Source organism: Apodemus sylvaticus, chromosome 13, assembly GCF_947179515.1.
Source record: "Apodemus sylvaticus chromosome 13, mApoSyl1.1, whole genome shotgun sequence".
Lineage (NCBI taxonomy): Eukaryota > Metazoa > Chordata > Mammalia > Rodentia > Muridae > Apodemus > Apodemus sylvaticus.
In genome coordinates this window covers 85,163,484-85,186,457 of record NC_067484.1, presented here as the reverse complement: position 1 = coordinate 85,186,457, position 22,974 = coordinate 85,163,484, and the positions used below count along the sequence as shown (strand labels likewise).

The 22,974-nt window shown below is 44.8% G+C and overlaps 1 protein-coding gene across 1 annotated transcript in view; it reads left to right on the top strand.

Annotated features, from left to right (window-relative positions):
* The window catches only part of Dsg2 (desmoglein 2), a 42,701-nt gene that overhangs the window by 13,975 nt on the left and 5,752 nt on the right, over positions 1–22,974 (top strand). Inside the window, exons 2-14 of the mRNA XM_052155750.1 lie at positions 56–91; positions 2,145–2,279; positions 6,730–6,891; positions 7,025–7,169; positions 8,462–8,628; positions 10,927–11,064; positions 11,157–11,342; positions 13,136–13,401; positions 15,969–16,111; positions 16,404–16,631; positions 18,897–19,124; positions 20,568–20,689; positions 22,596–22,931. Of these exons, the coding sequence (XP_052011710.1) occupies positions 56–91; positions 2,145–2,279; positions 6,730–6,891; positions 7,025–7,169; positions 8,462–8,628; positions 10,927–11,064; positions 11,157–11,342; positions 13,136–13,401; positions 15,969–16,111; positions 16,404–16,631; positions 18,897–19,124; positions 20,568–20,689; positions 22,596–22,931 (2,292 nt within the window). The remainder of the gene's footprint in view (positions 1–55; positions 92–2,144; positions 2,280–6,729; positions 6,892–7,024; positions 7,170–8,461; positions 8,629–10,926; positions 11,065–11,156; positions 11,343–13,135; positions 13,402–15,968; positions 16,112–16,403; positions 16,632–18,896; positions 19,125–20,567; positions 20,690–22,595; positions 22,932–22,974) is intronic.

Genomic DNA, 22,974 nt, shown 5'->3' with positions numbered 1-22,974 from the left:
AAAGGCGTGAGCCACCACTGCCCGGCTTTAATTTATTTTTTATTTTATTTTACAGGTCTGCTTGGACTTTGGAAATGGACTTCACTTAGAGGTAAGGAACTAAGAGGGATTTGGGGGACTCAGCACTCTAGTTTTCTGGTGGACAGATTTGCTATGCCTGACTAGAATGGAAATCTACACTCCCTTAAAGTTGGCCCCTCCCATTCAAACAAGCACAGAGGAACTCATGTCAAAGAATGTGCAGTACATTCTTTATTTATAAATCAATCAATACCTTTCCAGGCGTGCTACACGTATTTCTTTGGTTCTATCACTCAGTAGGCAGATGCAGGTGGATCTCTGTGTCAGGTGGAGGCCAACCTGGTCAACAGAGTGAGCTTGGAAGCTCTTTACCCATGACTATGAACTTGGGGAAGGTTTTCCCTAAGCCACTAACAAGGAATTAGTAAAGAATAAGACTTCTGCAGCTTTACGTCGTAAGTTTTAATCATCTGTTTCTTAGCATGAGGGTGAGTCAGAGAGAGAACGAGAGAGAGAGAGAGAGAGAGAGAGAGAGAGAGAGAGAGCATGAAGTTGGGAGGGTAGGAAGTAGGGAGGATCTGGAAAGTGGTAAGGTAGGGGAAAACATCAAAATATAGTACGTGAAAATGTTTAATTGGTAAAATGTTTCAAATTATCATCACATTATATTTAAAAATTCATATAGAAACAAAAAAAATGACAATGTAAATACCTTAAAATAAAACCTACTTAGTGTAACAATACAGGTAGAAGGGTGGATGAACTGGCCACGCAAAGCCATTTCTAGGATCACAGCATGCACACAACCTTGCCTGGAAGGCTCTAACTTATATCAGCAGTTTCTGAAGAGTAAGTCCTAAAACCCGCTGATGTGTATTTTCAACCCAAAAGCCATCACAGAAAGTGAATCTCAGTATTTGTCAGTCTCACTGTCTTAGTTAGGGTTTTTACTGCTGTGAACAGACATCATGACCAAGACAAGTCTTATAAAGGACAACATTTAATTGGGGCTGGCTTACAGGTTCAGAAGTTCAGTCCATCAGCATTATACTGGCTGGTTTTGTGTGTCAACCTGACACAGGCTGGAGTTATCACAAAGAAAGGAGTTTCAAATGGGGAAGTGCCTCCATGAGATCCAGCTGTGGGGCATTTTCTCAATTAGAGATCAAGTGGGGAAGGGCCCCTTGTGGGTGGTGCCATCCCTGGGCTGGTAATCTTAGGTTCTGTAAGAGAGCAGGCCGAGCAAGCCAGGGGAAGCAAGCCAGTAAGAAACATCCCTCCATGGCCTCTGCATCAGCTCCTGCTTCCTGACCTGCTTGAGTTCCACTCCTGACTTCCTTTGGTGATGAACAGAAGTGTGGAAGTGTAAGCAGAATAAAACCCTTTCCTCCCCAACTTGCTTCTTGGTCATGATGTTTGTGCAGGAATAGAAACCCTGACTGAGACAAGCATCAAGATGGAAACATGGCAGCATCCAGGCAGGCACGGTACAGGCAGAGCTGACACTTCTACATCTTTACCTGAAGGCTGCTAATGGAGGACTGACTTCAGGCAGCTAGGATGAGGGTCTTAAAGCCCACGCCCACAGTTCCACACCTACTCCAACAAGGCCACACCTTCTGATAGTGCCACTCCCTGGGCTGAGCATATACAAACCAACACACTCTGGAAATCTGTTCTAACTATGGAGAGCAAACCCTGCCACACTAGCAGCTGGGAGGCCATTTTTCATGGAGTTTAGTAGAACACATGCATTTCCTTTGTAAAAGTGAAACTTAAAAAACTTTGAAATGTGGGGGGCTGAAGAGATGGCTCAGAGGTTAAGAGCACTGGTTGCTCTTTCAGAGAACTGGGGTTCAGGTCCCAGAACCCACACAGCAGCTCACAGCTGTTTGTAACTCCAGTTCCAGGAGATCTGACACCCTCGTAGTAATGCATATAAAATAAAAATTAGATAATTTTTATAAGTTTCAAAATGTATCTTGTTTTATGCTATTTTGTTTTTAATTGGGTTTATTTTAACGAAAGCCTTCATGTGTGCACTATTTTTAAGTTTAGGAAGTTACAGAATGTCTCTCTAAAGCTTTGGGGTCTGTGATAACTAAAGGTGATTTTGTTAACAGGTCTTCAGCACAAGAAGTGAGGGCAAGCGATTCCCTACACGCACTCACTTGGTTCGTCAGAAAAGGGCCTGGATCACTGCCCCAGTGGCTCTTCGGGAGGGAGAAGACCTTTCCAGAAAGAACCCAATTGCCAAGGTACCAGCTACAGAGGGACCTGGTGTGTGTGTGTGTGTGTGTGTGTGTGTCTAAGGCTGTGGTGTGTGAAAATTACTAAGTCCATTTTCTGATATAAGAAGGTGATAAGCGTAACAGGTTTAAAATATTCCGGATGTGTTTGAAAATGACTGTAACTTATCTTTTAATAGAAAATACAGAAGACACGGCATCAATAATATTTGATTTTAGGATTTGATTCAGCTACAAATTGAGGACTCTGATAGTAGGTCAATTTTTTTTCTTTTTGGTTTGTTGAGGCAGGGTTTCTCTGTATAGCCCTGGCTATGCTGGAACTCACTCTGTAGACCAGGCTGGCCTCTAACTCAGAAATCCGCCTGCCTCTGCCTCCCAAGTGCTGGGATCAAAGGTGTGCACCACCATTGCCCAGTGGTCAATCTTAGTGTAATTTTTAAAAAAAAAGCCTTAAATATTCAAAAGAGAGTAATATCATTAAAAACAAGCAGACTGATGTCCGAGGAAGTATGACTGTGACATATATCCTTCTTGGCTTGGGACAGCCCTGTATGCCTGTCTTATTGAACTCGTGATTCACAGCTCTCTTTTCCCCCAAGAGAACTCCAGCTTTCAAATACAGCTCACGGCAGTACCAGCTTGGAGAACTCCAAGGCATGGTTAGCTGTACAAACCTGGATCCACAACCTTCCTATTGGTCTACTTAAAGCTGTCCTTCATATTCTCACCAGTTCCGTGGCTAGTACTGTAATTCCATCTAGGTCGGTAGTGTGGCACTGTTGAATAACCTTTCGTGGGCGTGGCCTAAGACCATCAGAGAACACAGATATTTACATTACGATTTAAAACAGTAACAAGAGTACAGTTGGGAATTAGCAATGAAGTGATTTTATGGTTGAGGGTCACCACGACGTGAGGAACTGGGTCACAGCATTAGGGAGGCTGAGAGAACAGACCGACGTTTTCCTTCTTCCTTTTTCTTTCTTTCCACTGTGATTACTTATCATTTTCACATTGGTTTGGTGGGGAAGCTTCATACTCATGTGGAGGTCAGAGAACATCTGTGAGAGCGTCTCTCCCTCTGCCTCGTATGTTCCGGGGACTGAACTTGGGTCGCCATCAGGCTTGGCGCCAGCGCCTTTCCCCACAGAGCCGTCTTACCGAACATCCTCTATGTTTGAACAGCTTTTCACAGATTTGTAATGTTTCTCATTTCCCTCCCCGCTACCCTCAGGCTCCCCCTTCCTTTTCCTTTCTTCCTACATCGTCCCCAGTGACTACACTGTTAGAAGAAGACACCATCTCCTCCGGCATCCATAAACTTGCTGAGCTCCTAGAGAAGTATGGAATTCGTGGGCCCTGCTCAGATCCACAGTGGAAAGTTGGAGGGCCCCATATAGGTTTCAAGTAAAGGAACACAAACAAACAAAAAAACAAACAAAAGCCCGAAATACAGCACAAACCCTCCATGCCTCTTCAGTCCCCATGTCTGAGTTCGTGTCATCTCTCGGTCTTCCCTGTCTTTCTGACTTCACTCTTGCCAAATCCTCACTCACACGAAGCCCTTTCTCTGCAATTAGCAAGAGCAAATTTCTGAAAAGACAAACAGCCCCCCAACATGGTCCGTGGGAGCTCATAGGACTGCTGGCCTCGGCCTCTCTCTGTCCTGGGTACCCATCCCCTATTTCGCTGCCTCCTCTGGACTGGCCATGGTTCACTCCCTTCATTCCCTCTGCCTTCTACCTTGGGGACTCGCTGTCCCCTCCCCCAGAGTCTGTTCCCCACAGGGGATTTTGGTTCATGACATCATCACATCTTTGCTCAAGTAGCACCTCTCCACCTCAGTCTCTTTTCTCTCTGACCTTTTATCCTGTGTGAATTTTGCTTACAGCATGTTTGACGGCTTGACATTGGCCAGACACTGCTCGCTTCTTATCTGCCTCCCTCATTAGCACAGAAGTTCCTCACAGGGCTTAGTCCCCTGCGCTCCGTGCTGCCCGCGCCCTGCATGTGCAGGGGCTGTTCAGTAAACATCACGTAAATGTCTACTCACCCGCATCCAAGGTCGACCCTCAACTTTCCAATCGTCTCTATGAAGGGCTTCTGTAAGAGAAATACAGCTCTAGAATCAAAGACAATAGTTTCCTTTGACTAGCACCGTGTCGTATTTAGTTTTGAATATAACCAATGTTTTTCCTCTTATCCTATGTGTATGTGTGTTCTCCTACATGGATGTGTGCTTACCACATGCGTGCAGTGCCAATGGAAGCTAGAAGAGGGCATTGGATCCCCTGAAAGTGGGGTTACAGACACTTATGTGCCACCATGTGGGTGTTGGGACCCCAACCCAGGTCCTCTGCAAGAGCAGCCAGTGCTCTTAACCACTGAGCCATCTCTCCAGCCCCAACCACACTGTTTATAGAAAACCTAAAATCCAGACTTTCACTGTGGCTTCACGGTGCCGCGTAGGTACAAACAATGGGTTGTTTGGGTTGGACTCTGCTTGTCTCTCTCTTGCCTTTGCTCTCCCAGTCATCGGTTCTTTCAGCAGCTTTTCATAAAACAAACTGACGCCCAGGAGTTTAACAAGCCTTTGCTGTTCTTATTAATCTTAATTACACAAGTCATTAAAAGTAAAATTTTCACAAAAAGCAAGGGGCCGGAGAGGGGCTCTGTTAGGGAGGAGCACATGCTGCTCTTGCAGAGGGCCTAAGTTTGGTTCCCAGCACCTCATGTGGTTCACAACCGCCTGTCACCACAGCTCCAGGAGATCTGACGTCTCCCTCTGGCCTCTGCAGGCCTCTGCACTCACAGGCATAAACTCCCCTGCTGTACTGGCTGGTTTTGTGTGTCAACTTGACACAGGCTGGAGTTATCACAGAGAAAGGAGCTTCAGTTGGGGAAGTGCCTCCATGAGATCCAGTTGTGGGGCATTTTCTCAATTAGTGATCAAGGGGGAGGGCCCCTTGTGGGTGGTGCCATCCCTGGGCTGGTGCTCTTGGGTTCTATAAGAGAGCAGGCTGAGCAAGCCAGGGGAAGCAAGCCAGTAAGGAACATCCCTCCATGGCCTCTGCATCAGCTCCTGCTTCCTGACCTGCTTGAGTTCCAGTCCTGACTTCCTTTGGTTATAAACAGCAGTGTGGAAGTGTAAGTTGAATAAACCCTTTCCTTGCTTCTAGTTCATGATGTTTGTGCAGGAATAGAAACCCTGACTAAGACACTGACCCCCATCCCACTACATAAAATACACCTTTAAAAATACTTGACACAGAAGGCAAAATATCTCAGGAAATTGTCCCACTTTCCAAACTGGTCCCCTAAAAGTAATACCCTCAAAGCAGGTGCCCCCAGTGTATGCTGGGAAACCATGGGAAGAATGTGCCATTAATCCTGAGGTTCCAGGGTGGACAGCTGGATAGGCAGGCAGAGATCGATGTCTTCAGGGATGTGTGGCGGCAGATGGCAGAGATTGAAAAGCCTGGGGAGGTACGGGGAAATGCAATTAATGCAAACATATGTAGGAATAAGAAGATGACTTGTGGAGAAAAAAGAGGCTGACTGGAAGGGGCCCAGCAGTTAGAAGCAACACTGATTCACTCAAGAATTTACCACGCAGAGAAAGTGCCTAGTTGTATTCAGCCTTATCTGTTCATATCAGTCCCTGTTCATATCTTCCAGACAGTTGGGTGAATTTATAAAAGTTATTTTTGATTCTTAAGTTTTTACTGTATGTATCAAATTTAAAATATACTCTCAGCTCTTGGGAGATAAATGCAGGACGATCAGGAATTCAGGTCATCCTTGGTTATATAGCAAGTTGGAGGCTAGCCTGAGCTATGTGAAATTCTAAAACCTATTTCCCGTGAGGGTAGCTCAATAAGAGCTCTCCCTAGCAATCATTAGTCCCAGGTTTCTATGCTAATACACCAAAGAAAAAGGAAAATCCACTTCCCCTCCAAGACGTAGCCCAACTGTATCTTAATTCCACAATAGTCCTAAAAGGTAAACACTGTCCTGTTCTCCCATTTCACAGATAAGAAAACTGAGGCCCGCCAGTGGAGGAGGATACATTTAATCCTGCTACAACTTGATGCCCAAGGGTGGGGTGGTAGCCAGGGGGTGCTTGTCCTTGAGGAGAAGGGAATGGGGCAATATGGGTAGAGATTTGTGAGCGTGGGACTGGGAGGAAAGGAGGGAGATGGGGCTGGGACTGGGATATAAAGTGAATAAATAAGAAAAGACAAAGAAAGAAAACTGAGGTGGAGGGAGGCTGAGCAGCCAGCCAGTGTAGCACCCTAGTGTGTGCTGAGGCAGGATTAGAACCTGGCTCCGTGACACCAGGCCACCTGCCTCCTGTCCATACACAATTCCTTCAGAGGACATTGTCATCAAATGTTTTCATGTAAATTAAAAAGGTCTTAACTCGAGGCATTTTTTTCTGTTCTTTTCATGTTAGATACACTCTGACCTTGCAGAAGAAAAAGGGATAAAGATTACCTACAAGTACACCGGGAAGGGGATCACACAGCCGCCCTTCGGGATATTCGTCTTTGATAGAAACACAGGCGAACTGAACATCACCAGCATTCTTGACCGGGAAGAAACACCGTATTTCCTGGTAGGAACAATTGTATCTTTATTATCTGTAGTTCTTCTCTGGTGATAATTATGATTTGGTTTATGGTTACGAAACAATTACATTGGAATTGATTTACTGTAGCAAATCTGTTAATGTGAGTGTCCCAATTTAGCTGACAGGCTATGCCTTGGACTCCAGAGGAAACCACTTAGAGAAGCCCTTGGAACTCCGCATCAAAGTTCTGGACATCAATGACAACGAACCCGTGTTCACCCAGGAGGTCTTTGTTGGGTCCGTTGAGGAACTGAGTGCGGCACGTAAGAGTGTATTTCTTCTTTTAGTTCTGAGTGTCGGCGTGTGTACGCTTGTCCATGTGTGCACCGCTGGCATCCAGGTGCAGCTGGGGCCAGAAGAGGGCATCGGGTCCCCTGAAGCTAGTTACAGTCACCTGTAAGCCTCCACCTGATCCACGATGCCAGAAACCAACCCTGAATCCTCTGTGAGAGCAGCCAGTGCTCTTAACCACTAAGCCATCTCTCCAAACCAAAATATGTTTCTTTTCTTTTCCTTTCTTCTCTTTTTTGGCTGGGGGTGGGGGGATATACAACCAGATCATTTATTCCTCATATACGGAAATACAAAATTCTATCTTTTAGTAAAAGTTGAGTATTACTCACTGGAAGTGTGGTAATAATGAACCCCTTACTAGGCTCAGACCTCTTTTATTACTGTAAATTTGTAAGATCTTAAGAATGATGATCTTGGGGGCTGGAGAGATAGCTCAGTGGTTAAGAGCACCAATTGCTCTTCCAGAGGTTCTGAGTTCAAATCCCAACAACCACCTGGTGGCTCAGAAACATCTGTAATAGGATCTAATGCTCTCTTCTGGTGTGTCCAAAGAAGTGACAGTGTACTCACATAAAGAATAATGATATTTCAGAGAAGATGGTAGACTGGCACACTGTTGTGCTATGGTCCCCATAGCAACTATTCAAGCCTGCTCTATAAGGGGAAGTAGGCTGTAGGCACTATACAAAATGGACAGGTCTGGGTGCCAGTAAAACTTTATGAAGAGAAACAAGCAGCCTCCTGGTTTGAGGCTACTGTGGGGTGCCGTTGACCTCTGAATTATATTATTTTTTACTGTATGCTGACAGCATTGTTCGACTCAGTACTCTAAGACCCAAAAGAGAGATTTCTCTTTGATCATAATAAAAAAGAATAGTTGTACTTCTCCTAATTTGTTTGCATCTAGGGACATGAATGGTTCTCAATCTTGGCTATTAGATTCAATGTGTGGCCCTGATAAAGCGATTTTCCATTTATTTCCATTTTTATGGTTTTTCCCTACTATTTTCATGCATGGAAGCCAAAGAACAGCCTGTGAGGTTCAGTTCTCTTGCTCCATGGTGTGGTCCCAAGGATCAATCTCAGTTCAGCAGACTTGGCAACAAGCGCCTTCACCCCCCTGACATCTCCTTTTTGATAGTGGTGTAGTGACATTCTGATCAGAACCTCAGATCCTTGCATGAAACAGCTGAGTGGATAAATAAAACAGGAACCTGTTTATAAGCATCCTTACCTCCAACACCTTCGTTCCTGACGGCAGATACGCTTGTGATGAAAATCACCGCAACGGATGCAGACGATCCGGAGACCCTGAATTCTAAAGTCTCCTACAGAATTGTCTCTCAGGAGCCTGCAAATACTCCTGTGTTCTACCTAAATAAAGACACGGGGGAGATCTATACCACCAGTTTTACTTTGGACAGAGAGGTAAGTTAATGTCACCTGCCACCCTCTTTTCCTAACCTTCTCTAGTTTCTCCACTCCCTCAGTTTTTATGTTCTGATTTTAATTTGCTGTGTATCCCTCACTCTCGGGATAACTCTGAGAATTATTATGTCGGGATGTGATACCCAGTGTAGCAGTGACTGCAGGCAGCGTGTGCTATCAAGCTCTTGGAACGTGAGCAGTCCAAATTGAGGTGCGCTGTGTTTATATCAAGCGGGGATTAGCACCAGATTGGGAAAACTTGGCGTGAAGACTACAGTTTTGCCATGACTCAGACATGGAGCGCAGCCCAGCCATTGGAAGACCGAAGCAGGGAACACCACAAGCTCAAGGCTAGCCTGTTCTACGTAGGCAGTTCCTGGTTATCCTTAGCTACGTAATGAAACTCAGTTTCAAAATAAATGCCAGGCGTGATAGCACTGACTGTTAATCCTAGCACTCTGGAGGCAGAGACTGTTGGATCTCCATGAGTCTGAGGACAGCCTGGCCTCCAAATTAGGAGTTCTGGGCCAGCCAGGGCTACATAGTGAGACTTAGTCTCAAAAATGAAAAAGAGAATTAAAAAGTTCATGAAAAGTCTTGTTTTAAATCTTTAAAAATAAATAAATAAATAAGCCAGGTGGTGGTGGCGCACACCTGTAATCCCAGCACTCTGTGAGGCAGAGGCAGGCGGATTTCTGAGTTCAAGGCCAGCCTGGTCTACAGAGTGAGTTCCAGGACAGCCAGGCCTACACAGAGAAACCCTGTCTCCAAAAAACCAAATCCAAAAAACCAAAAATAAATAAGTAAATAAATAAATAATAAAAATAAATAAATAAAAATATTGAGAATTTGAGTAGTTTCCTAGAAAGATTATTCTCTCAAACATTTTATTTTGATTTCCATTTTTTTTAGCTTTATGTATATTGGTGTTGTGCTTGCATGTGTGTCTGGCACCACATATACACCTGGTGACTGCAGAGGTTGGGAGAGGATGTCAGAGGCCCCAGGACAGCAGTTACGAGACAGCCGTGAGCTGTTCTGCGGGTGCTGATGACCAAACCCACATTCTCTGAGAGAGCTCCCAGTACTCCTAACCATTGAGCCGTCTCTTCAACCCCTAGTTCTAATGTTTTAGTCAAAGGGAAAATAGATAATCTTTAAGAGCCACATGCTTTCTGTAGCATAGAAAGGTATGTCGGGGATCCTGAGGACACTGAGGTGTTATCAGATGTCAATCTTAAGCAGGCGTGTCATGTCATGTTTCAGAACTAGCTGCCCACATGGGAAGGATCTCGGCCAACACTCCTTGACCCCTTTGTGGAATTTAAGAATCTGGCCAATGAGTCCTGACATCTGTGGGAGGCTCTTTTACATAAAACTGGAGTGGGGAAAGTATTCCTTTGAACAAGCTGCCGCCTCTGAAGTGCAGCCCTCGAGCTGATACTGTGGCTGACACTTACCGGGTACTTACCTGGAGTATCTTGTAAACAAGATAATCCACACTGAAGCCCAGAGAGGCAAATCCAGCTCATTCCCATCTTATACTTAAGGAAACAGGGTGAGAGGATTAAACAACTGTCCAGCCAGGCGCTTCAGAGACACAGCTCTCCACACAGAACCCTCCCTCACTGATGTGGCACCTGAGCCCCTTAAACACCAGACACACCTAACATAGCCCTAGTAGGGAGGCCACATATACTAAAAGAATTCCTTCTTCTACTGTCTTGCTTCGTGTCTTGTGCTGTGTTCTTATGTTTTTCTCCTATAGCTAAGGACGGCCAGGAGCCCCTGTCCCTCCTGCTTCCTCCTCCAGAAAAGGGTATTTTTGGTTCGAGATTTTTTTAAGTGCTTTGAGTGGCACTTTTTGACATCTCAGGACATCTGTCAGACATGTTTCTAGTCTGATCCCCCAGCCGTGTCTTTTTGACTTAGCGTTTAACTTGGATGAAAACTGTAAGAGCAAAACAGAAGCAACCACGCACCTCCAGGGCAGTGCAAACTGCAGCGTGAGCAGTCCACCTCTGTTTGAAGAACTCGTCTCCTAAGACTATCCCCGGTGACCCACAGTCGAGGGCTATCAAAATCGCCCCGTGCTTTCTCTTCCCCTCTGTAAAAGCTCTGACTGCATATAAACATAAATAGCACCTCCACACCAGTAGTCGATGACCACAGAAGTTACTTAGGAATGAACTAGACTGCAGCCCATTTCCTAAAGTGAACCAAAACCAGATCAGCATCTTCAGGAGCTATTAATGTCTCCCTCAGATGGGTCTTCTTCATTTTTCTCTTGTTCTTCAGGAATACAGCAGCTATTCCTTGACGGTGGAAGCAAGAGATGGTAACGGGCAGATAACAGATAAACCGGTGCAACAAGCTCAAGTTCAGATTCGCATATTGGACGTCAATGACAATATACCTGTGGTGGAAAGTGAAATGGTAACTCAGCGTTATAGTAGACTTACTGTTTCTTGAATCGCAACAAAGAAATACATTGTTGCATTAATAAAAGCTGTGTCTGTGTTCTGCAGTATGAGGGGACAGTGGAAGAAAATCAGGTCAACGTGGAAGTCATGCGCATCAAAGTGACCGACGCAGATGAAGTGGGCTCCGATAACTGGCTAGCGAACTTTACATTTGCTTCAGGGAATGAAGGGGGCTATTTCCACATCGAGACTGACACACAGACTAATGAAGGGATTGTGACCCTTGTCAAGGTGAGGTGCGAGTGAACACCACCAGGGTGGGGCTATGGCTATAGGAGAGACTAACATGCTCAGAATCAGGAGCAGCCTTCCTGGCACAAGTCACACAGACAGAAGCAGTCACGCTACAGTTCAGAGCCGGATCAGGAACTCAGATCCCAGGCACACAGCCTTGCATTGCACACTTCCAGGCGTCATGAGCTTGATGGGCCAGGGCTCAATTACTTGCCTTTCAGAGAAAAATTGTAAAAGAAAGTAGCCTGCTCTCCTGTCCTTCCTAGTTATCGATGAAGGCAGAATTGGATTAAGTAGTCGGTGCTGCACATAAGAAATTCAGGGAATAGCTCAGTGGTAGATGGCTTGCTTAGCACATGTAAGGCCCTGGGTTCAATCCCCAGTACCAAATAAGTTAAAACTTGGTTGTAGTTGAAGGGAGGGCCATTGAAAGTTCAAGGGCAACCTAGGCTACATTGCAAATTCCGGGCCAGCCTGGGTTATAGAGTGAGACCCTGTCTTAAAAAGGAAAAAAAAAAGAAACAAAGGAAGAAAATGTTGGATACATTCTGCTCTCAAAACTTCCACAGAACTTTTTAAACAAAAATCCTAAACAGGCTTTGTCTATGTAACAGAATGAGAAACAATATCAATGTATTGCAATTGACTATTAGACTTCCCTGGTTTTAAGATAAAAGCAACAGCTTTTAAATACTATTTCATTAAGCTGCAAATAAAAACTGCAGACTTGTGTCTCTCAATGTAAGGGTGTGTTTACTCATATGAAAATATATTATAGGATGTATATGGCATATTTAATGTATATACTAGGTAAATCTAAAAAGTATGATGTGAGATGAATGTGTAAATAGGAAAAAAACTAACTTGAGGTGTCAGCCCTCTTAATAATAAACCATGAGGTGCATTTAAAAACATCAACCCATGTTCACAGGGAAGACAGGTTTTTATGACTTGAAGAAATTAGTAATGGCACCAGAGACCGAGCGGAGGTTGGTGCAAAGCCCCACCCCTCACTGAGGAGGCCTTTGATGGCTGCTGGAAGAGGGGAAGGCGGATTTCTTTAATGGTGTGGTGCCTGGTATAATGACCAGATCTCATGGCCTCATGGCCAAGAAGAGCTGGACAGCAAAAACTGGGCACCATGGGTGGAGAGAGATACGGACCAGAGCTGAGTAAGAGAGAAAGCAGGCATGTGTCTGGGAGGAGTCGTGAGATAGGGTTGAAGTTGACCAAAACAGATTAAAATTCTCAAAGAATAAAAAATAATAATAATAATGGAACTCATAAACACCCTTCATGTTTGTGAATTTTCAAATTAGCAGGATTTCAGTGTAGAAGTGGACTGCTCAGTGAAGCTGTGTCTGAGTTCTTATTTAAGTCTGTATGTGTGTGTGTGTGTGTGTGTGTGTGTCTGTGTCTGTGTCTATGTCTTGTGTGTGTCTATGTCTGTGTGTGTCTGTCTTGTGTGTATCTATCTGTGTGTCTATGCTTTGTGTGTGTCTGTCTCTGTGTCTCTGTGTTCTGTTTTGTGTGTGTGTCTCTGTGTCTTTGTATATGTTTTGTGTGTGTGTCTATCTGTATGTGTATGTTTCTGTGTCTATCTGTGTCTCTACATTTTGTGTGTGTGTGTCTCTGTGTCTGTATGTCTATGTTTTGTGTGTGTTTGTCTCTGTGTCTATCTGTATGTCTGTGTTGTATGTGTGTCTGTGTGTCTGTTGTGTGTGTCTGTGTGTGCTCATGTGCTCTGGTTCCCCTGCATTAACTCTGGCTTAACTCTGCATTAACTCTAGGAGGTAGACTACGAAGAAATGAAGAAGCTGGACTTGAGTGTCCTTGTCACTAACAAAGCAGCTTTCCACAAGTCCATTAGGAGCAAATACAAGGCCACACCCATTCCCATCACTGTCAAGGTCCAGAACGTGGTGGAAGGCATTCACTTCCAGAGCAGCGTTGTCTCCGTCCGAGCCAGTGAGGCAATGGATAGATCCAGCCTCAGCCGGTCGATTGGAAAATTTCAAGTTTTTGATGAAGACACTGGACAAGCAGCTAAAGTAACGTAAGACATGGTTGTGAGTGTACTTCTGGGTTTTAATTACCTTACGCGCCTGTTTTCTGAAATGCCTGTTTTTAAAACTCAACAAAATCTAGGCGGATTATTCCTTCACACCCCTGATTACTTTTCAAAGGTCTGAGAAATCAGTTCTTCAAAACTGAGCTTCTCATTGGAGGGAGGAGGGAGGAGGCCATCCATTCTAATCGCTGCCCCTCAGACACTTTGACCCTCAGACCCTCAGTCCCTATGTGGAGGTAGAGGCTGGGCTGGTCACCTCTGAGTCAGCTCTAGTAGAGAAGACTGAAAACCACCTCAGAAAATAACTGTAAAATTTCCCTATTTCCAGCACACTATGGAGTGAGGAAGTAGCAGATGAGATTAACCACATGCTAAGAACACTGCGCCTGCTCATAAGCCAGCACTGTGGAGGCTAAGGCAGGGGATTCTGAGATCTTAGCCATCTGAGCTACACCGTGAGACCCTGTCTCAAACGAATGAATGAAGAGAAAATCTTGCTACAAATGCCACATTACAAACAAATTTTTTAACATTGTTTCACATGTGCTAAACCGGAGAAGTCATTTTATGTACAAATATATGTTGTATGTTTTACATCTCTATTTAGGGCCCTTTATTTAGTTCAAGAAGGGGTGAGCATTTTTTTGTGTGTGCACTTGGCTGTATGTCTGTGCACCGCATGGACTCATAAGCCTACAGAGATCAGAAGAGGGTGCAGAACTCCCTGAACCTAGAGTTGCAGGCAGTTGTTAGCCATCCTCTGGGTTACTGGGAACCCAAGCCAGGTCCTCTCCTAGGTCACTGAGCACCTTAACCACTGAGCCATCTCTTCAGCCCCTGTGACCTCGGATATGTATTGATCACAGTGGCCATTACTTAAAAAATTTGTTGAGAACTGAGTGGCTGTTGTGTCCAGTCTATAGTGACAGTGTAGTGGCGTACTTCGAAATTTTCAAAGTGAATCTCTGTCTTAACTCTAGGGTCTCCTATGGGAAGAACCATATACACAGCTGCTGGTGATGTATTATTTGGGTTAATATATTTGGCTACTGAGACACATAGCTTTGGGGGGGGGGGGGGCGGCGCTTTCTGTTCAGTGCCAAAGATGCCCTCTTGCTCATCTTCCCTTGTGCCTGTGTCCCTGGGTGCTGGCACCCCACAAAGCACCTCGTCTAAAACTAGGGTTCACTGTGGCAGAAAGGGAAAGCCAAAGAAGGCTCCCCAATTGTCTGAACTATCTGTTCCCCTTTGCATCTGAGTCTCTATTAGTGGAATCTATCAGACATGGAAGAGATAAAACTTTCTCAATTTAATATTAATAAACATCTTCCACTGTCGCCTGAAATCTTCTTGTGACCATCTTTACTGATGCTACCTGGGGTTCTGACACCCTCTTCTAGCCTCTGAGGGCACCTGCACATATCCACACACTTACACACAATTTAATATTAAAATAGGATCCTTTCTAAAAGTTTAAAAGGATAGCAAAAGAACCATATCTTTAATTTTGTCATAGTGCAGGATTGTGCTGATTATTCATTCAGTAATATATGAATATTTGGGACACCACATGAGCGGTTATCGGGCCTAAATGTAGAGTTCCACAATAGATTAATGGCAAAGCTCTTTAAGTGACATCACCTAATGCATTCCACTGTGACCTGTAAATTTACTGCTTGGATGACCTTATTACATAATAGCTGTGAAAACCGGAAAAATAGGGTGGGCAATCAATGCCTACTTTAAAATTCCTGACAGGACATTCAAAAGGACTTGTGCAAATCCAAACATGTTGCCGTTTGCTTCTTATAGTCTTGTTTTTACAGTGTTGAGTATTGTTTGTTTATTAAGACAGTATCATTAGCCCAGGCTAGCCTTGAACTCACTATGTAGCCAAGGATAACCTTGAACTCCTGGTCCTTCTATTTTCACCTCCCTCTATAATTACTTACTAGAGACAATAATAAGAGGCATTAAAATGTAGGTCACGTACATAATTTGATTATCTCCAAAGAGTGTACATAAATATTACTGTAAATCACCCATTTTGTGTGCTTAAATAGCTACTTAGTAAATTATTGATTTGATTGGCTGAACCAAGAGACTCATGTGTTTGGTTTGTGTTTGTATTTTATGTGTTAAACTCAAGAATACTAACTGTATATAATTCTGAAAACCTAACAAGAGCATATTCTCTCTGCTTTTCACATTGATTTTCCTTGCTTTCAGAGAAAAAAAAAATCCAGGAGTGTAACGATTTCATTTTTAATCAATTCTACTCAAAAGTCATCATTCCTAACACTATACAATATTTCAAAATGTTTAGTTCCTTCCATTTAAGCCAACCACTAATTTTTAAGTTATTTTTACATACCGACAATATCTCAACAGACTACAGAGCATAAGCCTGCCCCATCTGCCTTGTGAGATTCAAATCCAGTGTGTATAACAAGGCCATATGTACTGGGATAAAGTTGAGTTTGAAAGAGGTACAGATGTTAGCTCTAGTGTATCCAGAATTAGAAATGAGTCTGGTGTTTTTGTTGTAACAGGTACGTGAAGGTGCAAGATGAAGACAACTGGGTCTCTGTGGACTCCGCCACTTCAGAGATTAAGCTTCTAAAGATTCCTGACTTTGAATCTAGATATGTCCAGAATGGTACCTACACTGTAAAGGTTCTGGCTATATCCAAAGGTAAGTTAAATGAACAGATGTTTTTCATGAATAAATGCATTTAGATTTTATCTTCCACCACCGAAGTGTTTGTCCTGACCCTGTATAAATGGCTCTCTCGTCAGTGGGTAAGCCTGCATGCACATTTTCCCTTATTTAGTAACTTCGCACTGATAGGAACCTGAGAGCCAGCTATGGGAGGTATCCTCAGTGCTTAGCACCCACTCCTTATCTGATTGGCTTCTGTACTGAATCTGGGTCCATGCTCAGAGATATACTCACAAGTCTGAACTCTCTCCTGCTTGGTTTCAAGATCATCCTCAAAAAACCATCACTGGCACCGTCGTCATCACTGTTGAAGACGTCAATGACAATTGTCCCGTACTGGTGGACTCAGTGCGGAGCGTCTGCGAGAACGAACCATACGTGAACGTCACTGCCGAGGATTTGGATGGACCCCGGAACAGTGGGCCGTTCAGCTTCTCCATCATTGACCAGCCTCCTGGAACGGCACAGAAGTGGAAAATAACACACCAAGAAAGTAAGTTCATCAACATCTGAATAGTGAGTGTGGTGGATAACAAAGAGCTTATGACATAGGCTGATGCTTCTCTCAAATTTTATTCCCAATATAACTTCCAGTATGTTTTTAGGCCAGGCATAGTGGCACACTATGAAAGAATCCGTGCTGGGAGGCAGAACAGTGGGCCCTCCATGAGTTCTTGTGAGTTCAAGGCCAGAGTAGTCCACAGCCTGAGTCCCAGCCCCTCCAGAGCTCCACAGTGAGATCCTGTAACAAAAATAGTCAGATGATAATGTAGGCCAGGGGTCCTCTCTCAAAATATACTTCAATGCATCCCCAGTGAAGTCTTTAAGGGGGAAATAAAATGAGGGTCTGAACTCCAAACCTAAAGTAGTACCTTAGCTCCTTGTGTAGACCTGTGGAAAGTTAAGATGGTCTAGCTAGTCTTAAAGGAGGTTGAGTGTTCTCCAAGTATCCCTGCAAGTGCTTCTGTCTTAACAAGTTGAAGAAACTTCAGCCTTGCTGCATACAGCAATTATATGCCTATGAAGTGCGTTGATAACAATCCTATTTAAAATCATATTTATTGAGCATGTAGTATGTGCCACACTGTCTACGTACACTATCGCATTTAATCTTTGCTCAGTAACATTATTTCCTGATGGTAGGCTAGGATGCTGGCCTCACTAGGGTGAAGCAACTTGTTGACAGGCACAAAACTAGTCTGTGGCAGAAACAATTTGGCAAAGGGTCTGACACGCATGCTACCCCAATGCTGGCAGACTCGGTCAAGTGCCTGTGTCTTGCACATAGTCCTGCTCTTTTGGGTGTCTCAAATGCAGAAAATTCTACCCAGACGACTATTCAGCAAGCAGTGTTCATTTCAGAAAGGTTTACAACACAGTTATCAGCAACTATCCATAGCTTACCTTAAAATAATTCAAAGATTTTGTTTGGTTTTTCTGCTGTTTGTTGATGTTGTTTGGTTTGGTTTGGTTTTTTGGTTGGTTTTTTGGTTTTTTGGGTTTTTGTTTGTTTGGGTTTTTGGGGTGGGGTTTTTTTTGGTTTGGTTTGGTTTGGTTTGGTTTGGTTTGGTTTGGTTTGGTTTGGTTTTTTGGTTTTGTTTTGTTTTGTTTTGTTTTGTTTTTTTTGAAACAGGGTTTCTCTGTGTAGCCCTGGCTGTCCTGGAACTCACTCTGTAGACCAGGCTGGCCTCAAACTCAGAAATCTGCCTGCCTCTGCCTCCCAACTGCTGGGATTAAAGGTGTGCACCACCACCACCCCACCTGGGTTTTTTTGTTGTTGTTGTTGTTTTGTTTTGTTTTGTTTTTAATACACGCATACAAGTGGTTCTCACAGTCCTAGTACTTAGGAGGCAGAGGTGAGGGGACTTTACCACACATCAAGTTCCAGACCAACCTGCCAACCCTGATTTCTGAGCGCCACACCCAGGACCTCCCTCTAACCTCCACACGCTGACCATGGTACTGGAACACAAAGCCACATCCACAGTGAATAAACAAATGTAACTTTCTTTCTTCTTTCACGATATGACTTTAAAAATTCCCTTATTGGTTTTTGGAGTGGTGGTGGTGTCTCTATTTGCCTGTTTTTGAGTCGGGATCTTACTCTGTTGCCTACGCTAGCCTCAAACCCTGCTACTGTCCTCCTGACTCAACTTCCACGTGCTAACATCTAGTGCTTACTTTGGCTTTTTCCAAGGGTCTCACATTCTATTAAAATACTTGTTTAAATTACATGAAATGCCATTTCCAAACTTTTTAGGAAAAGAAACAAAACAGTAGATAGAGAGAGAAGGTATTGTCATCAAAAAAAAAAAAAAAGACTAAGATAAAAATAAGACGGGCTTACCCTGAAAAGTATCAGAACTGGGAATGACATCAGACAGTTCTTGCTGCATTTAAAGCAAGATAGCTTCTTTTTTAACAATTGGTAATATGAATGTCATTGAATGAAAATGTTATTCACAGAAATGTCATCTCGTGTATTGTCGAATTCCCGCTGACTGGAGCGTGTGGTGGTTGTTGTAGCATTTGATGGACCACATGTATTAGCTAATCTAATCATCGTGAAATGACAATTAGAGCCTCTTCTAGTTAATCTTTCGAAGTCTGTGGACACGTTTTTTGGTGAGCACAGAGAATGGGCGCCAGGAGGAGCTGGGGAGACACAGCGCTTCCACCTTTAGCCCCTTTCCGTGGATCAATTCCTCTTCCCTCAACAGCCGCCTGTTTTCATTCTCTCCTGTCTGCTCTCTGGCAGGTACTAGTGTGCTGCTGCAGCAGAGCGAGCGGCAGCTCGGGAGAAGTGAGATCCCCTTCCTCATTTCCGACAGCCAGGGCTTCAGCTGCCCCGAGAGGCAGGTCCTTCAGCTCACGGTGTGCGAGTGTCTGAAGGGCGGTGGCTGTGCGGCTGCGCTGTATGACAACTACGTGGGGCTGGGCCCCGCCGCCATCGCTCTCATGATTCTAGCGCTCCTGCTCCTGCTCCGTAAGTCTTCAGAGCCTGGGTTCCCGGGGCCCTGGGGTTAATCGGTCTGCAGAAAGGACTTGCCATGCGCATGTGCCCTGTGGATATAAGATTATTTTTATAAACACAGTTTATTCCAATCCAAGCGTGCTTTGCACACTCTTGGCTGCTCGCCCACTGCAATCAACCCTTTCCTAAGCACCTCGGTGTGCCCTCACAAAAACAAGCTGTGCCCGGCCAATCCTGCCTGCCCTCCTTTCCGCCACAGATCTGTTGGCCCCTGCAGCTGCACTGTGCTTGAACTTGGGCAGAGTAGCCCTCCAAGACAGCCTGGGCTATCGCCATGGAAGGAGGAGAAGGCTATTAAAGACGCTTATAGATGTCCCATTAAGTGCACAGAACCCAACAGTCTACTAGAGACCTCCAGCCGGTCAGCTCTGTGACCATCCCAGCTGCCCTGAAGTCTAACCTGGCACAACAGTACTTAGGAGCTGGGTGTGGGGCTCCGTTAGTAGAGTGCATGCCTGAGCTCCACCTCCAAATTACATAAAACTAGATACGTGGGTACAGCTCATTTGTGACCCCAGGACTCAAGAAGTGAGGGGAGAAGGGTCTGGAGCTCAGGGTCTTTGTCTGTTATATACTACTGAGTTCAAGGCTGGCCTCGGCTATATAACAGCATATCTAATTAATTAAATTAATCAATTAATTAATTAGGAAATAAATAAATGCAAGCAAAGAAAAGAAAATGGTACTCCTCAGATAAGTCAAAGGTGAAGTGGGGGATCAGAGAGTCTGGTCTTATGCAAACCCCACTCTGAGATAAAATACAATAGCCTTGATGGTCTAGAGTATGTTGATGTTTTATTCTGGTTTTTTTTTTCTTCCAGATATGTGTGTGTGTGTGTGTGTGTGTGTGTGTGTGCTCTCGAGCACATACACAGGCACATACAAATGCATGTTTTGGTTTGGTTTGTTTGGATGGGGCTTTAGAGACAAGGTTTCACTCTGTAGCTCCTGCTGGCCTCAAACCCACAACAATCCTCCTGCTTCAGCTCCCCCCCCCCCCCAAGCATGGGAGAATTCCTAAGTACTGAGGGAATCAAGGTGTGTGCCACCATTCTTGGCTGTTTTTGATCCCTCTGATACAGATTTTTTTTAGACAATAGGCTTACAAAAAAAAAATTGGAGGGAGAGGTATAAATGATCTCATCCAGTCACAGAACTCTGCGCTCTGTGATGAGGAAGACCTTTGAATCAGAGGACTCTGTCTGCCTCCGGGCTTTGATGTAATCCGACCGAAGCAAGGTTGGAAAGGTGGGACCAGAGTGAAAAACACAAACACAGAAAACGGAAAAATGAAGCTTCAAATATGTGAGGACTGGGCTTCGGGAAGTGAGATGCGGGTCTAAATGGCATGGGTTTAGCTGGTAAATGACTCTGACTCCGCTTGGCTTCCTTCAGTGGTGCCGCTCCTGTTGCTGATGTGCCACTGTGGAGAGGGCGCCAAAGGCTTCGCCCCCATTCCTGGGACCATAGAGATGCTGCATCCTTGGAATAATGAGGGAGCACCCCCCGAGGACAAGGTCAGTACAGCAGACAGTGATGCCATCTGCTACTGGTCTGATTTTATTGGGGGGCATGGGGAGTTTGGACAATCTCACTTTGTAACTCAGACTAGTCTTGAACTCAAAGCAATCCTCCTGCCTTGGACTCCCTAGTGTGTTGATTACAGCTGTGAACCACCAGCTTCTTTTATGAGTTTCAAGGTGTCTTGCTTAGAGGGTGTTGGCAACAGTTTTCATCATAAGGGACTGACACAGCTGTTAAGTTGTGAAATGTGTACATCAAAAGCTGGCAATCAACTCTTAAAGTCCTTGGCACCTAGGAAGTAACAATGTCTGTAAGACTGAGCCCTACATCTGTAGGATCTGACAGTGTCACAGTGAAATTGAAGGACCCAAGTACCGTCCACTGAAAAACTGACCACTTGCTTGCTGGTGAGGAAAAAGCCCGATACCTTTCAAGGTCACAGGCACTTGTGTTGTGTGTCTGTGTTAGTGTGATGGGGAAGACAGAACACTAGTCATCAGATCTCATGCATATACCTTTGTTAAACAAAGTGGAAAGGCTTTGACTGTTCTGTGGTATATCCTGTGCTAATGAGAATGCAGGTGACCCAAACTATGTAGAGCAAAGGACAGGGAACGTACCCCATTATCCAACAGTCCTTTTAATGCCAGGAGTGGATTTGCTTCCATTCTCGGTATATTCAGCTTAATAGTTAGTTCCCCGTCTCTCCACTATGTCTTAACCCTAGGTCTTTCTTCTCCACCTGCCACAGTTCCATTTCCTGTAGAATCTATGTATCAACACCAAGTGTCAAGAAGCCCAAGTGTCGCCAAAGTGGAACACAGTCACCCCCCTTGTCAATCACATTCCTTGTTACTAAGGCCAAGATAGCCTGACAACGCAAATTAAGGAAAGAAAGGCTTATTGCTTGAAAGGAACAATCCACCATGGCAAGGAAGGCTTGGCAGCAGGAGTGTGAAGAAGCCGGCCATGTTGCATCTGCAGTCGGGAAGCCGAGAGCAGACAGGGAGCGCAGTCAGGCTATAAAACCCCAAGGTCTACCTGCAGTGATCCACTTCCTTTAGTGAAGCTCCGCCTCCTAATGGTTCCGCCATCTTCCAAAGCATCCCACTAACTGAGGACCAAGTAGTCAAACACATGAGCCTACTGGGACGTCTCACAACCCTATAACCCCAGTAGCTGGGAAACTAATGGAAAACAACCACAAATTCAAGACCAGTCTAGACTACACAGTGAGATTTTTCTCTCCAACAAGTAAACAGATAAAAAAAATAACTGGTTTTTTATAACAGATAAAAAAAAATGTGGGTGGGTGGTCCTGGATCGATCAGCATGGAGACCCTTCAGTCATACCCCGACTCTACCCTCTTCCTGCTCCTCCGCAGATGGGTTTCCTCCCACACACTAGTTCCTGTCCTCATACTAGAGAACACAGCTGAGACACCATGAACTGCTCTGTAGGCACATTTTCTGCAAAGTGTACATAGTGTTTCTTGATCTTCTTTGGTTGGAAGGCAAGAGGCTAACTTGTAGCAATAGAAGATTGGAAATAGATTCTTATCTATGTGTCCAGTTAAAATTTCAGAGTTTTGTAATTGTCACACAAGACCCTAAAGAGGTGGTGGCTGTCATTTGTTCTGGTTAAGAGGGTAAATCCAAACCACATAAAGAAATCTGGGCTTTGTGTCCTCCTCTGGTTGTAGTCAACTCTAAAGTAGGAAAAAGAAATCCTTTACAGGACTGCAGTGGATGTGACCCCACCCCCACCCCCACCCCCGGCGGTTTTCCTAATTTGCTTAGGCAGAAGTAGCTCATTCCATCCACTTAACTCACATCTTCCTGCCACAGACACTGACCCTTGGTCCTCCGGATTCATTTCTGAGCTGTGTTCACACCTAGGTGGTGCCCTCGCTTCTGGTGACTGATCATGCGGGGAGCTCAGCAGTGAGAGGCGGCGGTGTAGGAGGGGCGATGCTCAAGGAAGGCATGGTGAAAGGCAGCAGCTCAGCTTCCGTTACCAAAGGGCATCACGAGCTGACTGAGGCTGACGGACGATGGGAAGAACACAGAAGCCTCCTCACCGTCGGGACCACTCACCACGTAGGGACAGCGGGAGCCATCGCGGCCGGTGAAACCATAAGGACGGCAAGAGCCACGGGGGCTTCCAGAGACATGAGTGGGGCTCGCGGAGCCGTCGCCATGAATGAGGAATTCTTAAGAAGTTACTACACGGAGGTAAGCGCCGGGTTTTATGGATGGTGAGGAGACGTTTATATCA